The 22,430-nt window shown below is 45.4% G+C and overlaps 1 protein-coding gene across 1 annotated transcript; it reads right to left on the reverse strand.

Moving 5' to 3' along the window:
- Positions 1 to 1,018: 1,018 nt before the first annotated feature.
- Positions 1,019 to 16,986, reverse strand: LOC133361826 (zinc finger protein 271-like). The gene is made up of 2 exons (XM_061580817.1): positions 15,853 to 16,986; positions 1,019 to 2,692 (listed from the first exon to the last, which is right to left on the reverse strand). The coding sequence occupies exons 1-2, from the start codon at positions 16,984 to 16,986 to the stop codon at positions 1,991 to 1,993; spliced, it is 1,836 nt and encodes a 611-aa protein (XP_061436801.1). The 3' UTR covers positions 1,019 to 1,990.
- Positions 16,987 to 22,430: the final 5,444 nt, after the last annotated feature.

Here is a 22,430-nt window from a genome sequence, read left to right on the forward strand (position 1 = left end):
GTCGTGAGTTCCATCACGACCCTGACGATGCCTGCTGCTGTACACTTGGAGTTTGCGGTGTTTCTCTCATCATCACGGTGGCTAGATGTTGACTACCTCGCCTGGTGCGCAGGAGGTCGTGGGTTCGATCCAGACCATGGCGACGCCTGCTGCTGTATATTTGGAGTTTGCGGTGTCTATCTCATCATCACGGTGGCTATGAGATGTTAACTACCTCGCCGGGTGTACAGGAGGTCGTGAGTTCCATCCCGACAGGCTAAAATAACCCCTGCCCCGATTAAACCCGGGTATAGTTTGGCCCAGTCCAGAGTATACCCGGGGGGGGGGGATGAAGTCTCCAAGGCTAAACTAGACCCCCTGGGGGTTTAAACTCGACTGGGCCAGACCATACCACTCCAGGCCAGACTATGCCCCGTGTGAAAGTTCAAAGGCAATTATCCATACAGAGAAAAGGCGACAACGAACTTCTATCGATATCTAAAACGCATACGCGTGGAAGTAAGAATCTAAATTTGATCAATTGAAGCATTTTTAGGGTTCAGGGGTTATTATTAAAGTTTTTTTCTGGTTGAAGCAGTCAAAGTCGATGTGTTTACAGTTTAAAATAAAATGTTGGAAAAATTTAGTAATTCACGTGTATATCGCTCAACGCCATTACTATCACGGGGGTATGATGATTTGACCTAGAGGGGCATCATTTGGCCTAGGCCATAATATACCCGGCTATAATCTAGCCTAGGCCGTTTAGACCCCGGGTATACTACACCTGTGGGTATACTACGGCCTGTGGGTATACTACGGCATTTGGGTATACTCCGGCCTCTTACACCGGGTAAAGTCTCGTAAATGGAATGACCATTGTCAGCCGTGATTGATCTATGGCTGAATGAAAGCCTCCCCAGCTATCGTCATCTCTCAAGATCCCAACACAGGATTCTGTCACGTTGACAAAAGACAAATAGTTCACTGCAGTCACGAAAGCTTTCAATCAAAAGATGCACACATTTATTTAAAAGCAAACGGGCATGTGACCTGTATCACAAGAACAACGGGTCTCACCTGAGTGATCTGTACAGGTTACTTCCAAAAACACAAACTTTGTCCTAACATCACTTATTCAATGTTTGACCCTCATAAATAAAATGTTGCATGTACACAAAATCAGTGTTCATTCTAAATCATTGACAGACATTTTCCATTTTAACAAAATTTAATTACTGCAGTGAAATATACTGCACCAGGTTAAGCTATTTCAAATAATTATGCACCGTCTGCTTAACAGTGGATGTAAAACATACTATTGTGTCATTCAAAACCAGTAGGCCATTGCATGCTTGCGTCTTGAGTCAAAATGTAGCAAATTCTCAACATTACCGACAAATTACACAACTGACATGAAACATCGTCGCCCCCCTACTGACAGGCTCTTGTTCACATACTCTTTGGTTCTTTCAGTAAAGTCATGTTGGTAGCAAAAATAATAGTAGATCAGGAAGTTTAGATCGTAACACAGGGATCTACCCAACCCACAGGGAACACAAAGACTGGCCGCTCACTCTTACTCTGCAGGTTGAACCCAGGAACTGAGTGTTCAACTTCACATTATTTTCATTAAAGGCCCGTGACAAAGGAGCATCTATTGGAGCGACGTCTCAAGCTGACACATCTACCGGGTCTCACCTTGACTTTGTGTTTTCTAAGAAGTCCACCCACACCTCCACCTCCACAAACTGCTGGGAGTTGCCTCACTCTGCCTCACAGTCAGAATTCTCATCCTGCTTCACGTTGCCTCCATCAATGTGAAGGTCCCATTTTGCAGTATAATCTTCATCTTCACATTTTACCATCACTTCTTCACTCTTCACCATCACTTCTTTGCTCTTCACCATCACCTCTTCACATTTCACCTCGATACCTTTAAGTGTCCAAGCTGGGATTTTCCTCCAGTTATTGTTTGATGAGGGATGGGCTCATTGCAGCACTTTGACTTTCACAAGCTGATTTCAGACTCCACTCCTTGCAGATCTTCTGATGCTTGTGCGTTCTCTGGTGTCGTTGAAGATTTGATGACCGTGCAAACGCCTTCCCGCCAAGTGCACCTGAAGGGTTTCTCTCCCGTGTGCGTTCTCTCGTGTCTTTGAAGATGTTCTGACCGTGTAAACGCCTTACCGCAAAGAAAGCACCTGAAGGGTTTCTCTCCCGTGTGTGTTCTCTGGTGATTTTTAAGAGCAGGTGACTGTGAAAATGCCTTGCTACACACAGTGCACTTGAAGAGTTTCTCTCCTGTGTGTGTTCTCTGATGATTTTTAAGAGTAGATGACTGACAAAATGCCTTCCCACACACAGTGCACTTGAAGGGTTTCTCTCCTGTGTGTGTTCTCTGGTGGGCCTGAACAACGGATGCTTGTGCAAACGCCTTCCCGCAAATCGTGCACCTGAAAGGTTTCACTCCAGTGTGTGTTCTCTGGTGTATTACAAGATTATGTGACTGTGAAAATGCCTTCCCACACACACTGCACTTGAAGGGTTTCTCTCCCGTGTGTGTTCTCTGGTGTCTTTGAAGAGTTTGTGACTTTGCAAACGTTTTCCCGCACAGAAAGCACCTGAAGGGTTTCTCTCCTGTGTGTGTTCTCTGGTGATTTTCAAGATGATATGACTGTGAAAATGCCTTCCCACACACTGCACTTGAAGGGTTTCTCTCCTGTGTGTGTTCTCTGGTGCTGTGTCAAATTTCCAGTGCGATCCGTGCTGTATGCACTCTGGTCGCATTGTTGCCTTGCCGTACCGAGCTGTGCTGACTGCCTTTGCTCCATTAGACCAATTCTGCAGAGGAAGCGTCGAAGGAAGCGTCAGCTGCAGACAGATAATAGGAATGTCCACACCATTCTAGATTTGAAGCTTTCGTGACTGCAAGGATTCATATTCTTAGGTTTTTTCGGTAAAGTCACGCAGGTAAAACATTTTAATTAAAAGTAAAATAAAACAAATAAAAAAATTCACGACGTTTCGGAAGCAACACAAGCCTCCGTCTTCAGGTGGAACCGTCATAGCCACGACAGCTGTATCAAGTAAAAAAAAAAAATACAAAAAAAATACAGCTGTCGTGGCTGTGACGTTTCCACCTGAAGACGGAGGCTTGTGTTGCTTCCGAAACGTCGTCAATTTTTTAATTTGTTTTATTTCCTTTTATTAATTTACATTTTTTACCTACGTGACTTTACCGAAAAAAACCTAAGAATATATCCACTCCGGTATCGAGGCACAGAAGAACGCATACGTACAGTCACACGTGACTTACACGTCTATACTTATTCATATATTCATGATGTAGTAAAAACGTTTCTCAAATTCATCACACGGGCTGTGATGGCACACAATGAGAGGGCAAGTGGTCATAAATATGCCTGGGAGCCCTCGTATCTTAAAAATGAATGTTAACCCAAAACTCCGAGCACACAATTTCGGCTGTCTGGCTACAAAAGGAATATGTATAAAAGCTAAATTCAGCTGACATTGCAAAGGGTGTTGAAAACAATTCTATTTGTGCTATGCAGAAATGCATAAATTAACGTTCAATCACAACTTAGATGTCCTTGAATGCTGGGATGAACAGATCTGAATTGAGCTGCATGTGCTTCCAGAGGGAAACAAAAATAAACTATTGTTTTGATATAACCTCCGTGTTCAACAGAGTTAATAGACTTTACTGCAAACACAAACTTGACACTGTCACACACTGGCATGGTTAACAGGTGGTGGTTTGACCAGAACCATGCCTGGCCACCTTCATCTGCTCAGAATAAATGATTCCTCACTCCAGCAAGTAATTAATTGTGGATCAATCAACATAGCCGAGGCTAACTGGAGTTTGTGTGTCTCTCTCTCCGTGGTGAGATGTTAACTACCTCACCTGGTATACAGGAAGTCGTGGGTTCGATCCGGGCCCTGACGCCTGCTGCTGTATATTTGGAGTTTGCGTGTCTCTCTCTCCGTGGTGAGATGTTAACTACCTCACCTGGTATGCAGGAAGTCGTGGGTTCGATCCCGGCCCTGGCGCCTGCTGCTGTATATTTGGAGTTTGTGTGTCTCTCTCTCCGTGGTGAGATGTTAACTACCTCACCTGGTATGCAGGAAGTCGTGGGTTCGATCCCGCCCTGACGCCTGCTGCTGTATATTTGGAGTTTGCGTGTCTCTCTCTCCGTGGTCGCGTGGATTTTCCTCCGGATCTCCCGGGTTTCCCCTCCACATTTAGAGTCAACATCAGTACGCGTTTAGCGTCTTTGACCGATACACATTACCACACGTATTCTTGGTTCTTTCGGTAAAGTTACGTAGATAGAAAATATCAATAATAGATAATAAAATTAAATAAAATAAAGACCACTTGTGTTGCGATCGAAACATCGTGTTTTTTCTCTTTATTTACAATTTAATAATTTTTATTTCATCATCTGTTATTTTTATTTAATTTTCTGTCTAAGTGACTTTACCGAAAGAACCAAGAATATGAATTCCAGCAGTCACGAAAGTTTTAAGGCAACACATTCACACGCAAGTTCACAAAACCTCACCTTGCGTTGTGGGCAGGTAGCTTCTGAGAACAAGAGCGGTAGAGCAGCTCAAGCCGGCTTGGCCTGGTACAAAATATGAAAAATAGAAACTGCGTGAATATTTACAGTGAGGGGAAAAAGTATTTTGATCCCCTGCTGATTTTGTACGTTTGCCCACTGACAAAGAAATGCTCAGTCTATAATTTAAATGTTATGTTTATTTGAACAGTGAGAGACAAAATAACAACAAAAAAATCCAGAAAAACGCATGTCAAAAATGTTATAAATTGATTTGCATTTTAATGGCATAAATAAGTATTTGACCCCCTCTCAATCAGAAAGATTTCTGGCTCCCATGTGTCTTTTATACAGGTAACGAGTTGAGATTAGGAGCACACTCTTAAAGGGAGTGATCCTAATCTTAGCTTGTTACCTGTATAAAAGACACCTGTTCACAGAAGCAATCAATCAGATTCCAAACTCTCCACCATGGATAAGACCAAAGAGCTCTCCAAGGATGTCAGGGACAAGATTGTAGACCTGCACAAGGCTGGAATGGGCTACAAGACCCTCACCAAGCAGCTTGGTGAGAAGGTGACAACAGTTGGTGTGATTATTCGTAAATGGAAGACACACAAGAACTGTCAATCTCCCTCGGCCTGGGGCTCCATGCAAGATCTCACCTCGTGGAGTTGCAATGATGAGAACGGTGAGGAATCAGCCCAGAACTGCACGGGAGGATCTTGTCAATAATCTCAAGGCAGCTGGGACCATAGTCACCAAGAAAACAGTTGGTAACACACTACGACGTGAAGGACTGAAATCCTGCAGCGCCCGCAAGGTCCCCCTGCTCAAGAAAGCACATATACATGCGCGTCTGAAGTTTGCCAATTAACATCTGAATGATTCAAAGGACAACTGGGTGAAAGTGTTGTGGTCAGTTTAGACCAAAATGGAGCGCTTTGGCATCAACTCAACTCGCCGTGTTTGGAGGAGGAATGCTGCCTATGACCCCAAGAACACCATCCCCACCGTCAAATATGGAGGTGGAAACATTATGTTTTGGGGGTGTTTTTCTGCTAAGGGTACAGGACAACTTCACCGCATCAAAGGGACGATGGACGGGGCCATGTACCGTCAAATCTTGGGTGAGAACCTCCTTCCCTCAGCCAGGGCATTGAAAATGAGTCGTGGATGGGTATTCCAGCATGACAATGACCCAAAACACACGGCCAAGGCAACAAAGGAGTGGCTCAAGAAGAAGCACATTAAGGTCCTGGAGTGGCCTAGCCAGTCTCCAGACCTTAATCCCATAGAAAATCTGTGGAGGGAGCTGAAGGTTCGAGTTGCCAAACGTCAGCCTCGAAACCTTAATGACTTGGAGAAGATCTGCAAAGAGGAGTGGTGGGACAAAATTCCTCCTGAGATGTGTGCAAACCTGGTGGCCAACTACAAGAAACGTCTGACCTCTGTGATTGCCAACAAGGGTTTTGCCACCAAGTACTAAGTCATGTTTTGCAGAGGGGGTCAAATACTTATTTCCCTCATTAAAATGCCAATCAATTTATAACATTTTGACGCGTCTTTCTGGATTTTTTTTTTGTTATTCTGTCTCTCACTGTTCAAATAAACCTACCATTAAAACTACAGACTGATCATTTCATTGTCAGTGGGCAAACGTACACAATCAGCAGGGGATCAAATACTTTTTCTTGGTTCTTTCGGTAAAGTCACGTAGAAGGGCAGTAATAAAATAATAAAAATAAAACATAATAAAATAATATAATAGTAATATAATAATTTTTATGTTTTATTTTTTATTATTTTATTACTTTCCTTCTACGTGACGACTTTACCGAAAGAACCAAGAAGTTGAATCCCTGCAGTCACGAAAGCTTTAAATCTAAATTTAGATCAAATACTTGTCCCCTCACTGTAGAATAAAACAGAGTTACAAAGTGGCGAGCCGCGTGAAGACAAACTAAACTAACTCAGGCGAGGGCAGGAGGCAAGGCCCCGCGTAGCCAGGCCGCGCCTTGTAATGTTCCAACCTGGACATCGATTCCAATGCTGCTCAATTGACATCCCTACGAGAGGCTCTACCTTGGTAAACAACAACAACCACAAACCACCACAAGAATTTATCACCTCAGATTTCAGAAAAAGCGCGGAGCGGGCAGCTTTCTGTTACCTCGTGACGTCACGCGGCAGCAGAAAGTGACATAACGTCACTTCCGGGATACAAGACAGTCCCCTCCCACAGATTCAGCAGTGACCATCGCGGAGGTGACGTCACGCACAAGAGCGCGGTGCAGGGTGACGTCACAGAGCTGGATTGGAGTTAAAGTTTTTAGATTAAATTTCCATTGCTCCATCTCTTGAACAGAGACCCCTTGGGTGCGTGAGCTCAGAAACTACAACGTGGACATTATTGTGTGTGTACACAGTGTGTGTGTGTGTACATTGTGTGTGTACATTGTGTGTGTATACTGTGTGTACACAGTGAGTGTGTGTGTACACTGTGTGTGTGTGTACATTGTGTGTGTACACTATGTGTGTGTACACAGTGAGTGTGTGTGTACATTGTGTGTGTACACAGTGAGTGTGTAGACTGTGTGTGTGCACAGTGAGTGTGTAGACTGTGTGTGTACACTGTGTGTGTACACTATGTGTGTGTACACAGTGAGTGTGTGTACATTGTGTGTGTACACTGTGTGTGTGTACACAGTGTACACACACACTTGTAGAGGTAACTTCTTTATTACAACACTCCAACAGTACTCCCAACAGTCCTGATACTCTGTTAAAGCCAAGGTACACAGCCTAGCTACACAGCCTAGATACTCTACTCTGGCTACGCTCCGGAACTCGCCCTCACAAGGTCGTAGAGTCGGGAGTTCCAGAGTCCCAGCACTGGCTCTCACAGCATCCCAGGGTCTTCAGATGGCTGGTCGTGGGTCTTGGGTCTTGAGTTACAACTGGGCCCCGATCGTCCAGGGAGCTCCCCTTTTATGCCTGGTCCAACGAGGGGTGGGGCCGTGTGCGCCACCAGACATCCCACAGAGCACACACAGCCCCCCCCCCCCCCGTTGGCGGCACCCAGAGGCTTAAGCGTCTGGACCCCCTGGGAACCCAGCGCCTGGCGCCCAGAGGCTTAAGCGTCTGGACCCGCCCGGGAACCCAGAGCCCCCAGCAGCCCCTCCCTTCTTATGTCACTACAGATGTATAAGGGCACGGGGTGACCAATAAGGTCAGAATTGGTCTGTGTGCTTTAGAGAGGGAGGCGGGGTTATTTATTAATTAAATATAGCGCCGATACGTGGAACGCTACGCGTGTTGCAATCAAGACGGGCGCTTAAACGAACACAAAAATCAATGCGCTAATTAGGTAAATGTTCTCGATTTAAAGCTTTCGTGACTGCAGGGATTCATCTTCTTGGTTCTTTCGGTAAAGTCATCACGTAGAAGGGAAGTAATACCATAATAAAAATTAAACATAATTAAATAATCCGAGCGTGCTCCCTATTTCAAAGACGATGAGTTGCTCCAGAGACAAATGCTTCCGGAAACACAAAAAATTAACCCGTAAAAACAAAGTTTTTCACTATAAATCCTTTATATGCGTGGCGGCGAGAGTCCTCTCGTCCTCTGGCTTGATATGGCTGCCACCTATGGGTCAGATGATTGTCTGCCACCATTAAGCAATTGGTAATTAAATATTTTAAAAAAATTCCCTAAACAGTGTAAAATTTTGGAAATTTTTCACGAAAATTAATTGTCACGCACAACGAGTCTGTGTGCAAAATGTCAGCTCGATTGGATCATGGGAAGTGGGTTAAAAAACGACCGAAAGATTTGCACGGTCCTAAGCAAGCAAGCGAACTTAATATAAAGGATTTAAACAAGTATAACCCGTAAAAACAAAGTTTTTCACTATAAATCCTTTATATGCGTGGCGGCTAGAGTCCTCTCGTCCTCTGGCTTGAGATGGCTGCCACCTATGGGTCAGATGATTGTCTGCCACCATTAAGCAATTGGTAATTAAATATTTTAAAAAATTTCCATAAACAGTGTAAAATTTTTGAAAAAAAATTTCACGAACATTAATTGTCACGCACAACGAGTCTGTGTGCAAAATGTCAGCTCGATTGGATCACGGGAAGTGGGTTAAAAATGACCGAAAGATTTGCACGGTCGTAAGCAAGCAAGTGAACTTAATATAAAGGATTTAAAACTACCCTTTGAGCTGTATCACAAGAACAACGGGTCTCACCTGAGTTATCTGTACAGGTTACTTCCAAAAACACACACTTTGTCCTAACATCACTTATTCAATGTTTGACCCTTGTAAATAAAATGTTGCATGTACACAAAATCAGTGTTCATTCTAAATTATTGACAGACATTTTACATTTTAACAAAATGTAATTACTGCAGTGAAATATACTGCACCAGGTTACATCGTATTAAGCTATTTTAAATAATTATGCACCGTCTGCTTAACAGTGGATGTAAAACATACTATTGTGTCATTCAAAACGAGTAGGCCATTGCATGATTGCGTCTTGAGTCAAAATGTAGATAATTCTAAACATTACCGACAATTCTAGATTTGAAGCTTTCGTGACTGCAAGGATTCATATTCTTAGGTTTTTTCGGAAAAGTCACGTCGTGAATTTTGAAGTGTTTCTCTCCCGTGTGCGTTCTCTCGTGTCTTTGAAGATGTTCTGACCGTGTAAACGCCTTCCCGCACAGAAAGCACCTGAAGGGTTTCTCTCCTGTGTGTGTTCTCTGATGTTTTTTAAGATCAGATGACTGTGAAAATGCCATGCTACACACAGTGCACTTGAAGGGTTTCTCTCCTGTGTGTGTTCTCTGGTGTTTTTTAAAAGAAGATGACAGTGAAAATGCCTTCCCACACACAGTGCACTTGAAGGGTTTCTCTCCTGTGTGTATTCTCTGGTGGGTCTGAACAACAGATGCTTGTGCAAACGCCTTCCCGCAAATTGTGCACCTGAAAGGTTTCACTCCCGTGTGTGTTCTCTGATGTATTACAAGATTATGTGACTTTGCAAAGGATTTCCCGCACAGAATGCACCTGAAGGGTTTCTCTCCTGTGTGTGTTCTATGGTGATTTTTAAGAGAAGATGACCGTGAAAATGCCATGCTACACACACTGCACTTGAAGGGTTTCTCTCCTGTGTGTGTTCTCTGGTGTTTTTTAAGAACAGATGAATGAGAAAATGCCTTCGCACACACACTGCACTTGAAGGGTTTCTCTCCCGTGTGTATTCTCTGGTGTCTTACAAGAGTACATGAATGTGCAAACGCTTTCCCACACACAGTGCACTTGAAGGGTTTCTCTCCCGTGTGTGTTCTCTGGTGTATTACAAGATTACGTGACTTTGCAAAGGCCTTCCCACACACAGTGCACTTGAAACGTTTCTCTCCTGTGTGTGTTCTCTGGTGCTGTGTCAAATTTACAGTGCGCTCCGTGCTGTATGCACTCTGGTCGCATTGTTGCCTTGCCGTACCGAGCTGTGCTGACTGCCTTTGCTCCATCAGACCAATTCTGCAGAGGAAGCGTCGAAGGAAGCGTCAGCTGCAGACAGATAATAGGAATATCCACACCATTCTAGATTTGAAGCTTTCGTGACTGCAAGGATTCATATTCTTAGGTTTTTTCGGTAAAGTCACGTATGTAAAAAAATTAAATTAAAGTAAAAATAAACAAATTAAAAAATTGACGTTTCGGAAGCAACACAAGCCTCCGTCTTCAGGTGGAACCGTCACAGCCACGACAGCTGTATCAAGTAAAAAAAGAAAATACAAAAAAAATACAGCTGTCGTGGCTGTGACGTTTCCACCTGAAGACGGAGGCTTGTGTTGCTTCCGAAACGTCGTCACTTTTTTAATTTGTTTTATTTTACTTTTATTAATTAAAATGTTTTACCTACGTGACTTTACCGAAAAAACCTAAGAATATATCCACTCCGGTATCTATGCACAGAAGAACGCATACGTACAGTCACACGTGACTTACACGTCTATACTTATTCATATATTCATTATGTAGTAAAAACGTTTCTCAAATTCATCACACGGGCTGTAATGGCACACAATGAGAGGGCAAGTGGTCATAAATATGCCTGGGAGCCCTCATATCTTAAAAATGAATGTTAACCCAAAACTCCGAGCACACAATTTCGGCTGTCTGGCTACAAAAGGAATATGTATAAAAGCTAAATTCAGCTGACATTGCAAAGGGTGTTAAAACAATTCTATTTGTGTTATGCAGAAATGCATAAATTCATGTTCAATCGCAACTCAGGTGTGAATCCAGGCTCAGATGTCCTTGAAGGCTGGGATGAACAGATCCGACTTTCAGCTGCACGTGTGTGCTGTGTTAACTTCCTGTTTCCATTCTTACAAAGAGTTCCAGAGGAAAACAAAAATAAACTATTGTTGTGATATAACCTCTGTGTTCAATAGAGTTAATAGACTTTACTGCAAACACAAACTTGACACTGTCACACACTGGCATGGTTCACAGGTGGTGGTGTGTCCAGACCCATGCCTGGCCACCTTCATCTGCTCAGAATAAATGATTCCTCACTCCACCAAGTAATTAATTGAGGATCAATCAACATAGCCGAGGCTAACTGGAGTTTGCGTGTTTCTCTCTCTACGTGGTGAGATGTTAACTACCTCACCTGGTGTACAGGAAGTCGTGGGTTCGATCCCGGCCCTGGCGCCTGCTGCTGCTGTATATTTGGAGTTTGCGTGTCTCTCTCTCCGTGGTCGCGTGGATTTTCCTCCGGATTCCCCGGGTTTGCCCTCCACATTTAGAGTCAACATCAGTACGCGTTTAGCGTCTTTGACCGATACACATTTCCACACGTATTCTTGGTTCTTTCGGTAAAGTTACGTAGGTAGAAAATATCAATAATAGATAATAACATTAAATAAAATAAAGACCACTTGTGTTGCGATCGAAACGTTGTTTTTTCTCTTTATTTACAATTTTATAATTTTTATTTCATCATCTGTTATTTTTATTAAATTTTCTGTCTAAGTGACTTTACCGAAAGAACCAAGAATATGAATTCCTGCAGTCACGAAAGTTTTAAGTCCACACATTCACACACAAGTTCACAAAGCCTCACCTTGCGTTGTGGGCAGGTAGCTTCTGAGAACAAGAGTGGTAGAGCAGCTCAAGCCGGCTTGGCCTGGTACAAAAAATGAAAAATAGAAACTGCGTGAATATTTACAGTGAGGGAAAAAAGTATTTGATCCCCTGCTGATTTTGTACGTTTGCCCACTGACAAAGAAATGATCAGTCTATAATTTTAATGGTATGTTTATTTGAACAGTGAGAGACAGAATAACAACAACAAAAATCCTGAAAAACGCGTGTCAAAAATGTTATAAATTGATTTGCATTTTAATGAGGGAAATAAGTATTTGATCCCCTCTCAATCAGTAAGATTTCTGGCTCCCAGGTGTCTTTTATACAGGTAACGAGCTGAGATTAGGAGCACACTCTTAAAGGGAGTGCTCCTAATCTTAGCTTGTTACCTTTATAAAAGACACCTGTTCACAGAAGCAATCAATCAATCAGATTCCAAACTCTCCACCATGGCCAAGACCAAAGAGCTCTCCAATGATGGCAGGGACAAGATTGTAGACCTACACATGGCTGGAATGGGCTACAAGACCATCGCCAAGCAGCTTGGTGAGAAGGTGACAACAGTTGGTGCGATTATTCGCAAATAGAAGAAACACACAAGAACTGTCAATCTCCCTCGGCCTGGGGTTCCATGCAAGATCTCACCTCGTGGAGTTGCAATGATCATGAGAACGGTGAGGAATCAGCCCAGAACTACACAAGGCAGCTGGGACCATAGTCACCAAGAAAACAATTGGTAACACACTACGCCGTGAAGGACTGAAATCCTGCAGCGCCCGCAAGGTCCCGCTGCTCAAGAAAGCACATATACATGCCCGTCTGAAGTTTGCCAATGAACATCTGAATGATTTAAAGGACAACTGGGTGAAAGTGTTGTGGTCAGATGAGACCAAAATGGAGCTCTTTGGCATCAACTCAACTCGCCGTGTTTGGAGAAGGAGGAATGCTGCCTATGACCCCAAGAACACCATCCCCACCGTCAAATATGGAGGTGGAAACATTATGCTTTGGGGGTGTTTTTCTGCTAAGGGGACAGGACAACTTCACCGCATCAAAGGGACAATGGACGGGGCCATGTACCGTCAAATCTTGGGTGAGAACCTCCTTCCCTCAGCCAGGGCATTGAAAATGGGTCGTGGATGGGTATTCCAGCATGACAATGACCAAAAAAACACAGCCCAAGGCAACAAAGGAGTGGCTCAAGAAGAAGCACATTAAGGTCCTGGAGTGGCCTAGCCAGTCTCCAGACCTTAATCACATAGACAATCTGTGGAGGGATCTGAAGGTTCGAGTTGCCAAACGTCAGCCTCGAAGCCTTAACGACTTGAAGATCTGCAAAGAGGAGTGGGACAAAATCCCTCCCGAGATGTGTGCAAACCTGGTGGCCAACTACAAGAAACGTCTGACCTCTGTGATTGCCAACAAGGGTTTTGCCACCAAGTACTAAGTCATGTTTTGCAGAGGGGGTCAAATACTTATTTCCCTCATTAAAATGCAAATCAATTCATAACATTTTTGACGCGTCTTTCTGGATTTTGTTGTTATTCTGTCTCTCACTGTTCAAATAAACCTACCATTAAAACTACAGACTGATCATTTCTTTGTCAGCGGGCAAACGTACACAATCAGCAGGGGATCAAATACTTTTTCTTGGTTCTTTCGGTAAAGTCACGTAGAAGGGCAGTAATAAAATAATAAAAATAAAACATAATAAAATGGTATAATAATATAATTATTTTATTGTTTTTCGGTAAAGTCACGTAGAAGGTAAGTAATAAAACAACAAAAAATAAAACAATAAAATAATATAATAGTAATATAAGAATTTTTATGTTTTATTTTTATTATTTTATTATTTCCCTTCTACGTGACTTTACCGAAAGAACCAAGAAGTTGAATCCCTGCAGTCACGAAAGAAGCTTTAAATCTAAATTTAGATCAAATACTTGTCCCCTCACTGTAACAATAAAACAGAGTTACAAAGTGGCGAGCCGCGTGAAGACAAACTAAACTAACTCAGGCGAGGGCAGGAGGCAAGGCCCCGCGTGGCCAGGCCGCGCCTTGTGATGTTCCAACCTGGACATCGATTCCAATGCTACTCAATTGACATCCCTACGAGAGGCTCTACCTTGGTAAACAACAACCACAAACCACCACGAGAATTTATCACCTCAGATTTCAGAAAAAGCGTGGAGCGGGCAGCTTCCTGTTACCTCGTGACGTCACGCGGCAGCAGAAAGTGACATGACGTCACTTCCGGGATACAAGACACTCCACTCCCACAGATTCAGCAGTGACCATCGCGGAGGTGACGTCACGCACCACAAGGGCGTGGTGGAGTGTGACGTCACAGAGCTGGATTGGAGTTTAAGTTTTTAGATTAAATTTCCATTGCTCCATCTCTTGAACAGAGACCCCTTGGGTGTGTGAGCTGAGCAACTACAACGTGGACATTATTGTGTGTGTACACAGTGAGTGCGTGTCTACATTGTGTGTGTGTACACAGTGTGTGTGTGTACACTGTGTGTGTATACTGTGTGTGTGTGCACAGTGTGTGTGTACACTGTGCGTGTGTGTACAGTGTGTGTGTACAGTGTGTGTGTGTGTACACTGTGTGTGTGTGTACACTGTGTGTGTGTGTACTGTGCGTGTGTACACTGTGCGTGTGTACACTGTGTGTGTACACTGTGCGTGTGTACACTGTGTGTGTATACTGTGTGTGTGTGCACAGTGTGTGTGTACACTGTGTGTACACTGTGCGTGTGTGTGTACACTGTGTGTGTGTGTACAGTGTGTGTGTGTACACTGTGTGTGTGTGTGTACACTGTGTGTGTGTGTGTACTGTGCGTGTGTACACTGTGCGTGTGTACACTGTGTGTGTATACTGTGCGTGTGTACACTGTGCGTGTGTACACTGTGTGTGTACACACGCACACTGTACACAGTGTGTGTGTACACACACTATGTACACTGTGTGTGTGTACACTCTGTGTGTACACATTGTGTGTGTACACTGTGTGCACAGTGTGTGTACAGTGTGTGTACACTGTGAGCGTGTGTGTGTGTACACAGTGTGTACACACACACAGTGTACAGTGTGGGTGCACTGTGTACACTGTGTGTGCATTGTGTACGTACAGTGTGCGTTACATGTACGCACACAATCAGACAAGTATTCATTCTAAATTATTGACAGGCATATGCACAACATTTAATTACTGCAGTGAAATATACTGCATCAGATGACATCTTATTCTCTGGTTCTTTCAGTAAAGTCTCGTAGAACGAAATTTAATAGAATACGACGTTTCGATTGGAACACAAGCAACCATCGTCAGGTACAACAAGTGAATGAGAAAACATAGTGAACTTAGAAATATAATGCAACACAACACAAGAGTCAGCCAACACAACAGTCAACACCCTACCTGGTTGATTACGTTCTGCCAAAATTGAACAATTTAGTTTAGATAACATCTTATTAACAAGGAGCTATTTAAAGAATGCACCCTCTACTGAACAGTGGATGTGAAACACATAATTGTGCAATTCAAAACGAGTAGGCCTTTGCATGTTGGCGTCTGGGTCAAAAATGTAGCAAATTCTAAACATTACCTACTAACGACACAGCTGAGATGACAGATCAATCATCGCCCCCTACTGACAGGCTCTTGTCCACACGCAGGCCGGTGCAGGGCCACCACCTTGTGCCACACAGGGGCAGCTGCTACTTGGGGTGCTCTTAGAATGTTTGAGACGAGGTACGATACAAAACTCCGAGTTGCTGAGCGGATTAAGTCAGCACCATGTAAAAGCAATTATAACATCGTGAATGCTTGGGAGCTTATTGGCTCTCAGAGATCTACCCAACACACAGGTCCACAAAGACTGGCCACCCTTACCCTGCAGACTGAACCTAGGAACTGAGTGTTCAACTTCACGTTATTGTCATTAAAGGCCTGTGACAAAGGTGCATCTATTGGAGCGACATCGTCTCTGGCTTACACATTTACCGGGTCTCCATTTCACTTTGTATTGTCTCGGAGGAAGTCCACCGACACCTCCACTTCCACAAACTGCTGGGAGTTGCCTCGCTCTGCCTCAGTCAGAATTCTCCTCCTGCTTCACGTTGCCTCCATCCATGTGAAGGTCACATTCTGGACTTGAATCTTCATCTTCACACTTTACCTTCACTTCTTTACTCTTCACCATCACTTCTTCACATTCCACCTTCACCTCTTCATATTTCACCTCGTTACCTTTAAAAGTGTCCAAGCTGGGATTTTCTTCCGGTTCTTGTTTGATGAGGGATGGGCTCATTGCAGCACTTTGACTTTCACAAGCTGATTTCACACTCCAGTCCTTGTGGATCTTCTGATGCTTGTGTCTTCTCTGGTGTACTTGAAGATTGGAAGAATCTGAAAACGCCTTCCCGCACAGAATGCACTTGAAGGGTTTCTCTCCCGTGTGTGTTCTCTGGTGTCTTTTAAGATCTGATGACCGTGAAAGTGCCTTCCCACACACAGTGCACTTGAAGGGTTTCTCTCCCGTGTGTGTTCTCTGGTGTTTTATAAGAGAAGATGACTGTGAAAATGCCTTCCCACACACAGTGCACTTGAAGGGTTTCTCTCCCGTGTGTGTTCTTTGGTGTGTTACAAGAGTAGATGAATGTGCAAATGCCTTCCCACACACACTGCACTTGAAGGGTTTCTCTCCCGTGTGTGTTCTCTGGTGTCTTACGAGATGATGTAAAAAAGAAAACGCCTTCCCGCACAGAGTACACTTGAAAGGTTTCTCTCCTGTGTGTGTTCTCTGGTGTCTTTTAAGAACAGATGACCGTGAAAGTGCCTTCCCACACACACTGCACTTGAAGGGTTTCTCTCCTGTGTGTATTCTCTGGTGTTTTTTAAGAGAAGATGACTGTGCAAATGCCTTCCCGCACAGAGTACACTTGAACGGTTTCTCTCCTGTGTGTGTTCTCTGGTATCTTTTAAGATTATTTGACTGTGAAAATGCCACCCCACACACACTACACTTGAAGGGTTTCTCTCCCGTGTGTGCTCTCTGGTGTCTTTTAAGATAATATGACCGTGAAAATGCCTTCCCACACACACTGCACTTGAAGGGTTTCTCTCCTGCGTGAGCTCTCTGGTGCTGTGTCAAATTTCCAGTCCGCTCCGTGCTGTATCCACGCCGGTCGCATTGTTGCCTTGCCGTACTGAGCTGTGCTGAGCGCCTTTGCTCCATCAGACCAAGCGACAGCTGCAGACAGAAAAAAATTATATCCACACCACCTACACGTCAGACACAGAGTAATGCATATACACAGTCACACGTGACTTACACGTCTATACTTATTCATATATTCATGATGTAGTGAAAAAGTTTCCCAAATTCATCACAGAGGCTGTTATTGCACACAATGAGAGTGCAAATGGTCATAAAAATGCCTGGAAGCCCTCGTATCTCCGTGGTGAGATGTTAACTACCTCACCTGGTATACAGAAAGTCGTGGGTTCGATCCAGACCCTGACGCCTGCTGCTGTATATTTGGAGTTTGCGTGTCTCTCTCTCTCCGTGGTGAGATGTTAACTACCTCGCCTGGTATACAGGAAGTCGTGGGTTCGATCCCGACCCTGACGCCTGCTGCTGCTGTATATTTGGAGTTTGCGTGTCTCTCTCTCTCCGTGGTCGCGTGGATTTTCCTCCGAATCTCCCGGGTTTCCCCTCCACATTTAGAGTCAACATCAGCACGCGTGCAGCGTCTTTAACCGATACACATTTCCACACGTATTCTTGGTTCTTTCGGTAAAGTCACGTAGATAGACAATAACAACAGATAATAAAATCAAACAAAGGCAACGTGTGTTGCGATCGAAACGTCGTGGGTTTTATTTATTTATTTACAATTTGTTTACTTTTATTAATTTTATTATCTGTTATTTTACTAAATTTTCTATCTCCGTGACTTCACCGAAAGAACCAAGAATATGAATTGCTGCAGTTACTAAAGTTTTAAGTCAAAACACCTGAGACACGCGTTGACAAAACCCCACCTTGTTGTTGTTGTGGGCAGGTAGCTTCTGTAAACAAGAGCGGTACAGCAGCTCAAGGCGGGCTTGGGCTGTAAAAAAACTAAAAAAAAACTGCGTTAATATCTACAATAAACCAAAGTGACAAAGTAGCGAGCCGCGTGAAGACAAATTAAACTTAAGGGAGGGAATTAAAGCAAACGCGACCAGGCGAGGGCAGGAGGCAAGGCCCCGCGTGTCTAGGCCCCGCGTTGTAAAGTTCCAACTTGGACATCGATTCACAAGCTGCTGCTGCTCTAGTGACATCCCTACGAGAGAGAGAGCGAGGCTCTACCTTGGTAAACAACAACAACAACCACAACAACAACAACCACAACAACAACCACCACGACGATGAGAATTTCTCACCTCGGATTTCACTGCACGCGCGGAGCGACAGCTTCCTGTGACCTCGTGACGTCACGCGGTAGTAGGTGACATGACGTCACTTCCTGGGTACGTATGAATAAATTATGTTAATGAGACCGTCGCAATATACTGGTGACGTTTTTAACGAACTCTTTATGTTAATGAGCCGCCCGTCACTGGGCGTGGCTTTGCCCAAATAAGGATTGGCAACTGGAACGACGTCTGCAGTGACCGAGGCGGAGGTGACGTCACGTTCAAGAGCGCGGGGGACGGGGGGAGGGAGGGGAACATCATCCGCCTTGTGGGGTCGAAAACGTGTACCTCTTTTTCTCGGGAAGTCAACAGTGGTTGTCCTCTGGATAGAAGTGCTCCTGCCATGGGAACGTGGAATTCCCACCAGTGGCTCAGGACATGTGAACAGAACACGAGCCACCAATGCCTCGCTTCTCATTTAAGCAGGAAATCGGTTTGACGTTTTGATTGTAATAATGTGACGTAGCGTCGTCCTTGACAGCCTCATTGCCGCATGAAGACATCCTCCTGCCTCCTCTGTGTCATTGCTTTCATGGCTTTATTTTGGTGATTTCGAAAAGTGTATTGGTTTGGCCATGTTTGTTTGTTGTAGTACAGAGTTAGACTGCCTTAATCTAAGTTGTCTTGTGGTTGTTGTTGTTTGACTTGCATCCCACTGAGATGTTTGACACAGCGTTGGTGTGTAACGGTGCTTTTTTCTGCAATATTTTGCTGTCTTTTCTTGGATTTTCTGTTTGCACTCAGTCACATATTCACTACAAGATGTTTTTTGTTCATGTTTTTTTGTTTGTTGCGGTTGTACCCGATTCAAGAGCCGAATGGCTCAAAGGGCTACACCTAGTACTTGAACTTGGTCACGACGTTTGTTTGACCAAACCTCACCGCGCTGCTCAGTGCGAGGAGGTGCGGCTCAACACCGGCCTCTCCTCAGTGGCCGAGAGCTCGTCTAGCGAAGCTGCTCCCGCTCAGCCCGCGCCTCGCGTGCCGTGGCCAATGCGAAGCCGTCTTCGCCGCACACGGAATGGTCCCAAACATCAGCACCACGGACAGCGCCGGGTGCTACCCGATACCCGGCTACCCGTACCCTACCCGCTACCCGGCTACCCTACCCGATACCCTACCCGATACCCGTACCCTACCCGATACCCTGCTACCCTACCAGATACCCGTACCCTACCCGATACCCGTAACCTACCCGATACCCGGCTACCCTACCAGATACCCGTACCCTACCTGATACCCGTACCCTACCCGATACCCGTACCCTACCCAATACCCGTACTCTACCCGATACCCGGCTACCCATACCCGATACCCGTACCCTACCTGATACCCGTACCCTACCCGATACCCGTACCCTACCCGATACCCGGCCGGGTACGGGTACCCGTTTGCGACCCTGGTGCGGCCGGGTACGGGTAGGCCGTGAGTCACCGGTGAGTCACCGTTTGTCACTCATTTCCCAACGTCTTGTCTCTTCTCACAATTCAAGTTCCTAGAATCAACCCACCCGCGCCTGCAACATGGCTTCATCCCAGAGGTCGCAATCGGGTACCCGATACCCGTACCCTACCCGATACCCGGCCGGGTACGGGTAGGGTACGGGTACCCGTTTGCGACCCAGGTGCGGCCGAGTACAGGTACGGGTAGGGTACGGGTAGGGTACGGGTACCCGTTTGCGACCCTGGTACAGCTGGGTACGGGTAGGGTACGGGTAGGGTACGGGTAGGGTACGGGTACCCGTTTGCGACCCTGGTACAGCTGGGTACGGGTACGAGGGGTAAGGAATCAAAACCCGTTTGCGACCTCTGCCCACGAGCTCTCGAGGCGACGCTGCTCGTGGCTGGCGGCTCATTTCCCACTGGCCGTAGAAACGAGGCGTCGGGGGGTCTGTGAACTACAGCAGCGAAATCCCTCTCCCCCCTCTCTCTCTCTGAACCTCGTCATCAAAGAACACAACGAACTCCGCCCCCTTGCTCTGACCCCCGTGTAGGGGAATCGCAAAGGGTTGCTGTGGGGGGGGGATGCGTGACGTGACGCTTCCACATGCGCGGGTCACGTGACAGATGTGACGTCACAGCTCACTTGCCGTGCAAAATCTCTGCATTGTTGCGCCCCCCCCCCCCCCCCCAAAAAAAACACAAAAGTCTATTTTTAGAATGTTTGCATGATGTACTGTCTGGAAAGTACCCGCATGGCAAATTTAAAGTTTGTTGCATGTCGGGAAGTACGCTAAACATTTTGAACAGACACACATTCACAACTGCCTTTAATATCTATAGAGAAAGATAACATTTTACAACTCTGCTGGTCACTTGGCTTTCAAGGCATTACGCATTTTTCAGCAGTTTCGGTTTAATAAAAGCAAACTCTGGACAGGTTTTGAGATGCAGTGTCTCATCAGCAGAGCCGGGCTACCTGAAACAAATACTGGTGAACGTGGACGTATTTGAAGGCATATTTGTAGCGTGGATCAGAACTATGAAATACATAACACCAATGATCATTTGTATCATCGTGCACAACATATTTAACTTAAAGACAAGCCGTAGGCCTCACTCGGCTGATGAGAAACTGCACGTCGAAACCTTTACAGAGTTTGCTTGTGTTAGTCCAATGCTTCTGATAACACAAAAAGCCCTTCCAGAAGACCGCGTGGCCGAAGTGAGTGTGTCAAAAATTTGTGTTTTTTTATGGATGGACCAATACGGGAAGGAGGCATCTTGTCTGCTTATCTGCGAGATGCCTGTCAAAAGCAGGCCAGAGAACAATGCACAACCCGTGTGTGCAGCACACAGGTCGCAAACGGGTTTTGATTCCTTACCCGTACCCGGCCGCACCATGGTCGCAAACGGGTACCCGGCCGGGAACGGGTAGGGTACGGGTATCGGGTAGGGTACGGGTATCGGGTACCCGATTGCGACCTCTGGGATGAAGCCACGTTGCAGGCGCGGGTGGGTTGATTCTAGGAACTTGAATTGTGAGAAGAGACAAGACGTTGGGAAATGAGTGACAAACGGTGACCTGTACCCGGCCGGGTACGGGTAGCCGGGTATCGGGTAGGGTACGGGTATCGGGTACCCGGTTGCGACCTCTGGTGCAGCACCACTCCTGCCACTTCGCAGACAGTGACGGGCTTGGCTCGTGCGTTCATTGCACAAAATGTTACAAACGCGACAAACACCAAAGACTCTTCAACGTTAACTGGGCAACTTAATAAGAAGTTTCCTCGCTGGAATGGACTGGTCTCTTCCCGACTGATATCTTCACTTTAAAGCTTTCGTGACTGCAGGGATTCATCTTCTTGGTTCATTCGGTAAAGTCACGTAGAAGGGAAATAATAAAATAATACAAATAAAACATTATAAAATCATTCTCACGACGTTTAGGCCACAACGCTGTCTTCTCGACAGACCTGTTCTTCACCTGAGGACGGCTGCTTGCGTTGTGGCCGAAACGTCGTGAGAATTGTATTTTATTACGTTTTATTTTTATAATTTTATTATTTCCCTTCTACGTGACTTTACCGAAATAACCAAGAAGATGATATCTTCACGTGCAAAAACACTTCCTCGGACCCATTCCAGAATAGTTTTTAATTGTAAACAGTTTTAAGCGACCGCCAAATCGTTCCCCTCTGATCCTCAACCTGGGAATCAAGTTGAGTGCTGGGGTTTTGCTGCCTGGGTATCACGTAACACTCCATGTCGGCAATTCAGTTGCATCCTCCACACATTTTGAACCGCTTCTAATGAACGCACGCCCAGCGGCACCTGTTGCATTCATCAAAGGTAACTTTAAACCTAATGTCCAAATAGTTAACGTCAACAAACAAACGAAAACCATCGAACGAGGAGGGACACCAGTTCAATCCCTGGTTGGGGGCCGACTCACCTCCTCATCCTGTCTACAACACCTCCACGTACGAGGCCCGAACGCAAACAGACGGAAACCTCCTCTCAGAGTTCCACGTGGAGACCTGGCGACACTTGGGAGGCATTTTGACACCAGCCACCACCCCCACACGGTGCCATGCTGAGACGCTTGTAGCAAGCCGCACACCTACACCCCCTCCCTCCCTCCCTCCTCTCCTCCCACCACTCCCTCCCTCCCTCCTCCCTCCCTCCCTGCCTCCCCTTCCTTCCTCCTCTCCTCCCACCACTCCCTCCCTCCCTTCCACCCCTCCCTCCCCTCCCTCCCCTCCCTCCCTCACCCACT

This window comes from Lethenteron reissneri, unplaced genomic scaffold (genome assembly GCF_015708825.2).
Source record: "Lethenteron reissneri isolate LAM-NWPU_2019-01 unplaced genomic scaffold, ASM1570882v1 scaffold_1247, whole genome shotgun sequence".
Lineage (NCBI taxonomy): Eukaryota > Metazoa > Chordata > Hyperoartia > Petromyzontiformes > Petromyzontidae > Lethenteron > Lethenteron reissneri.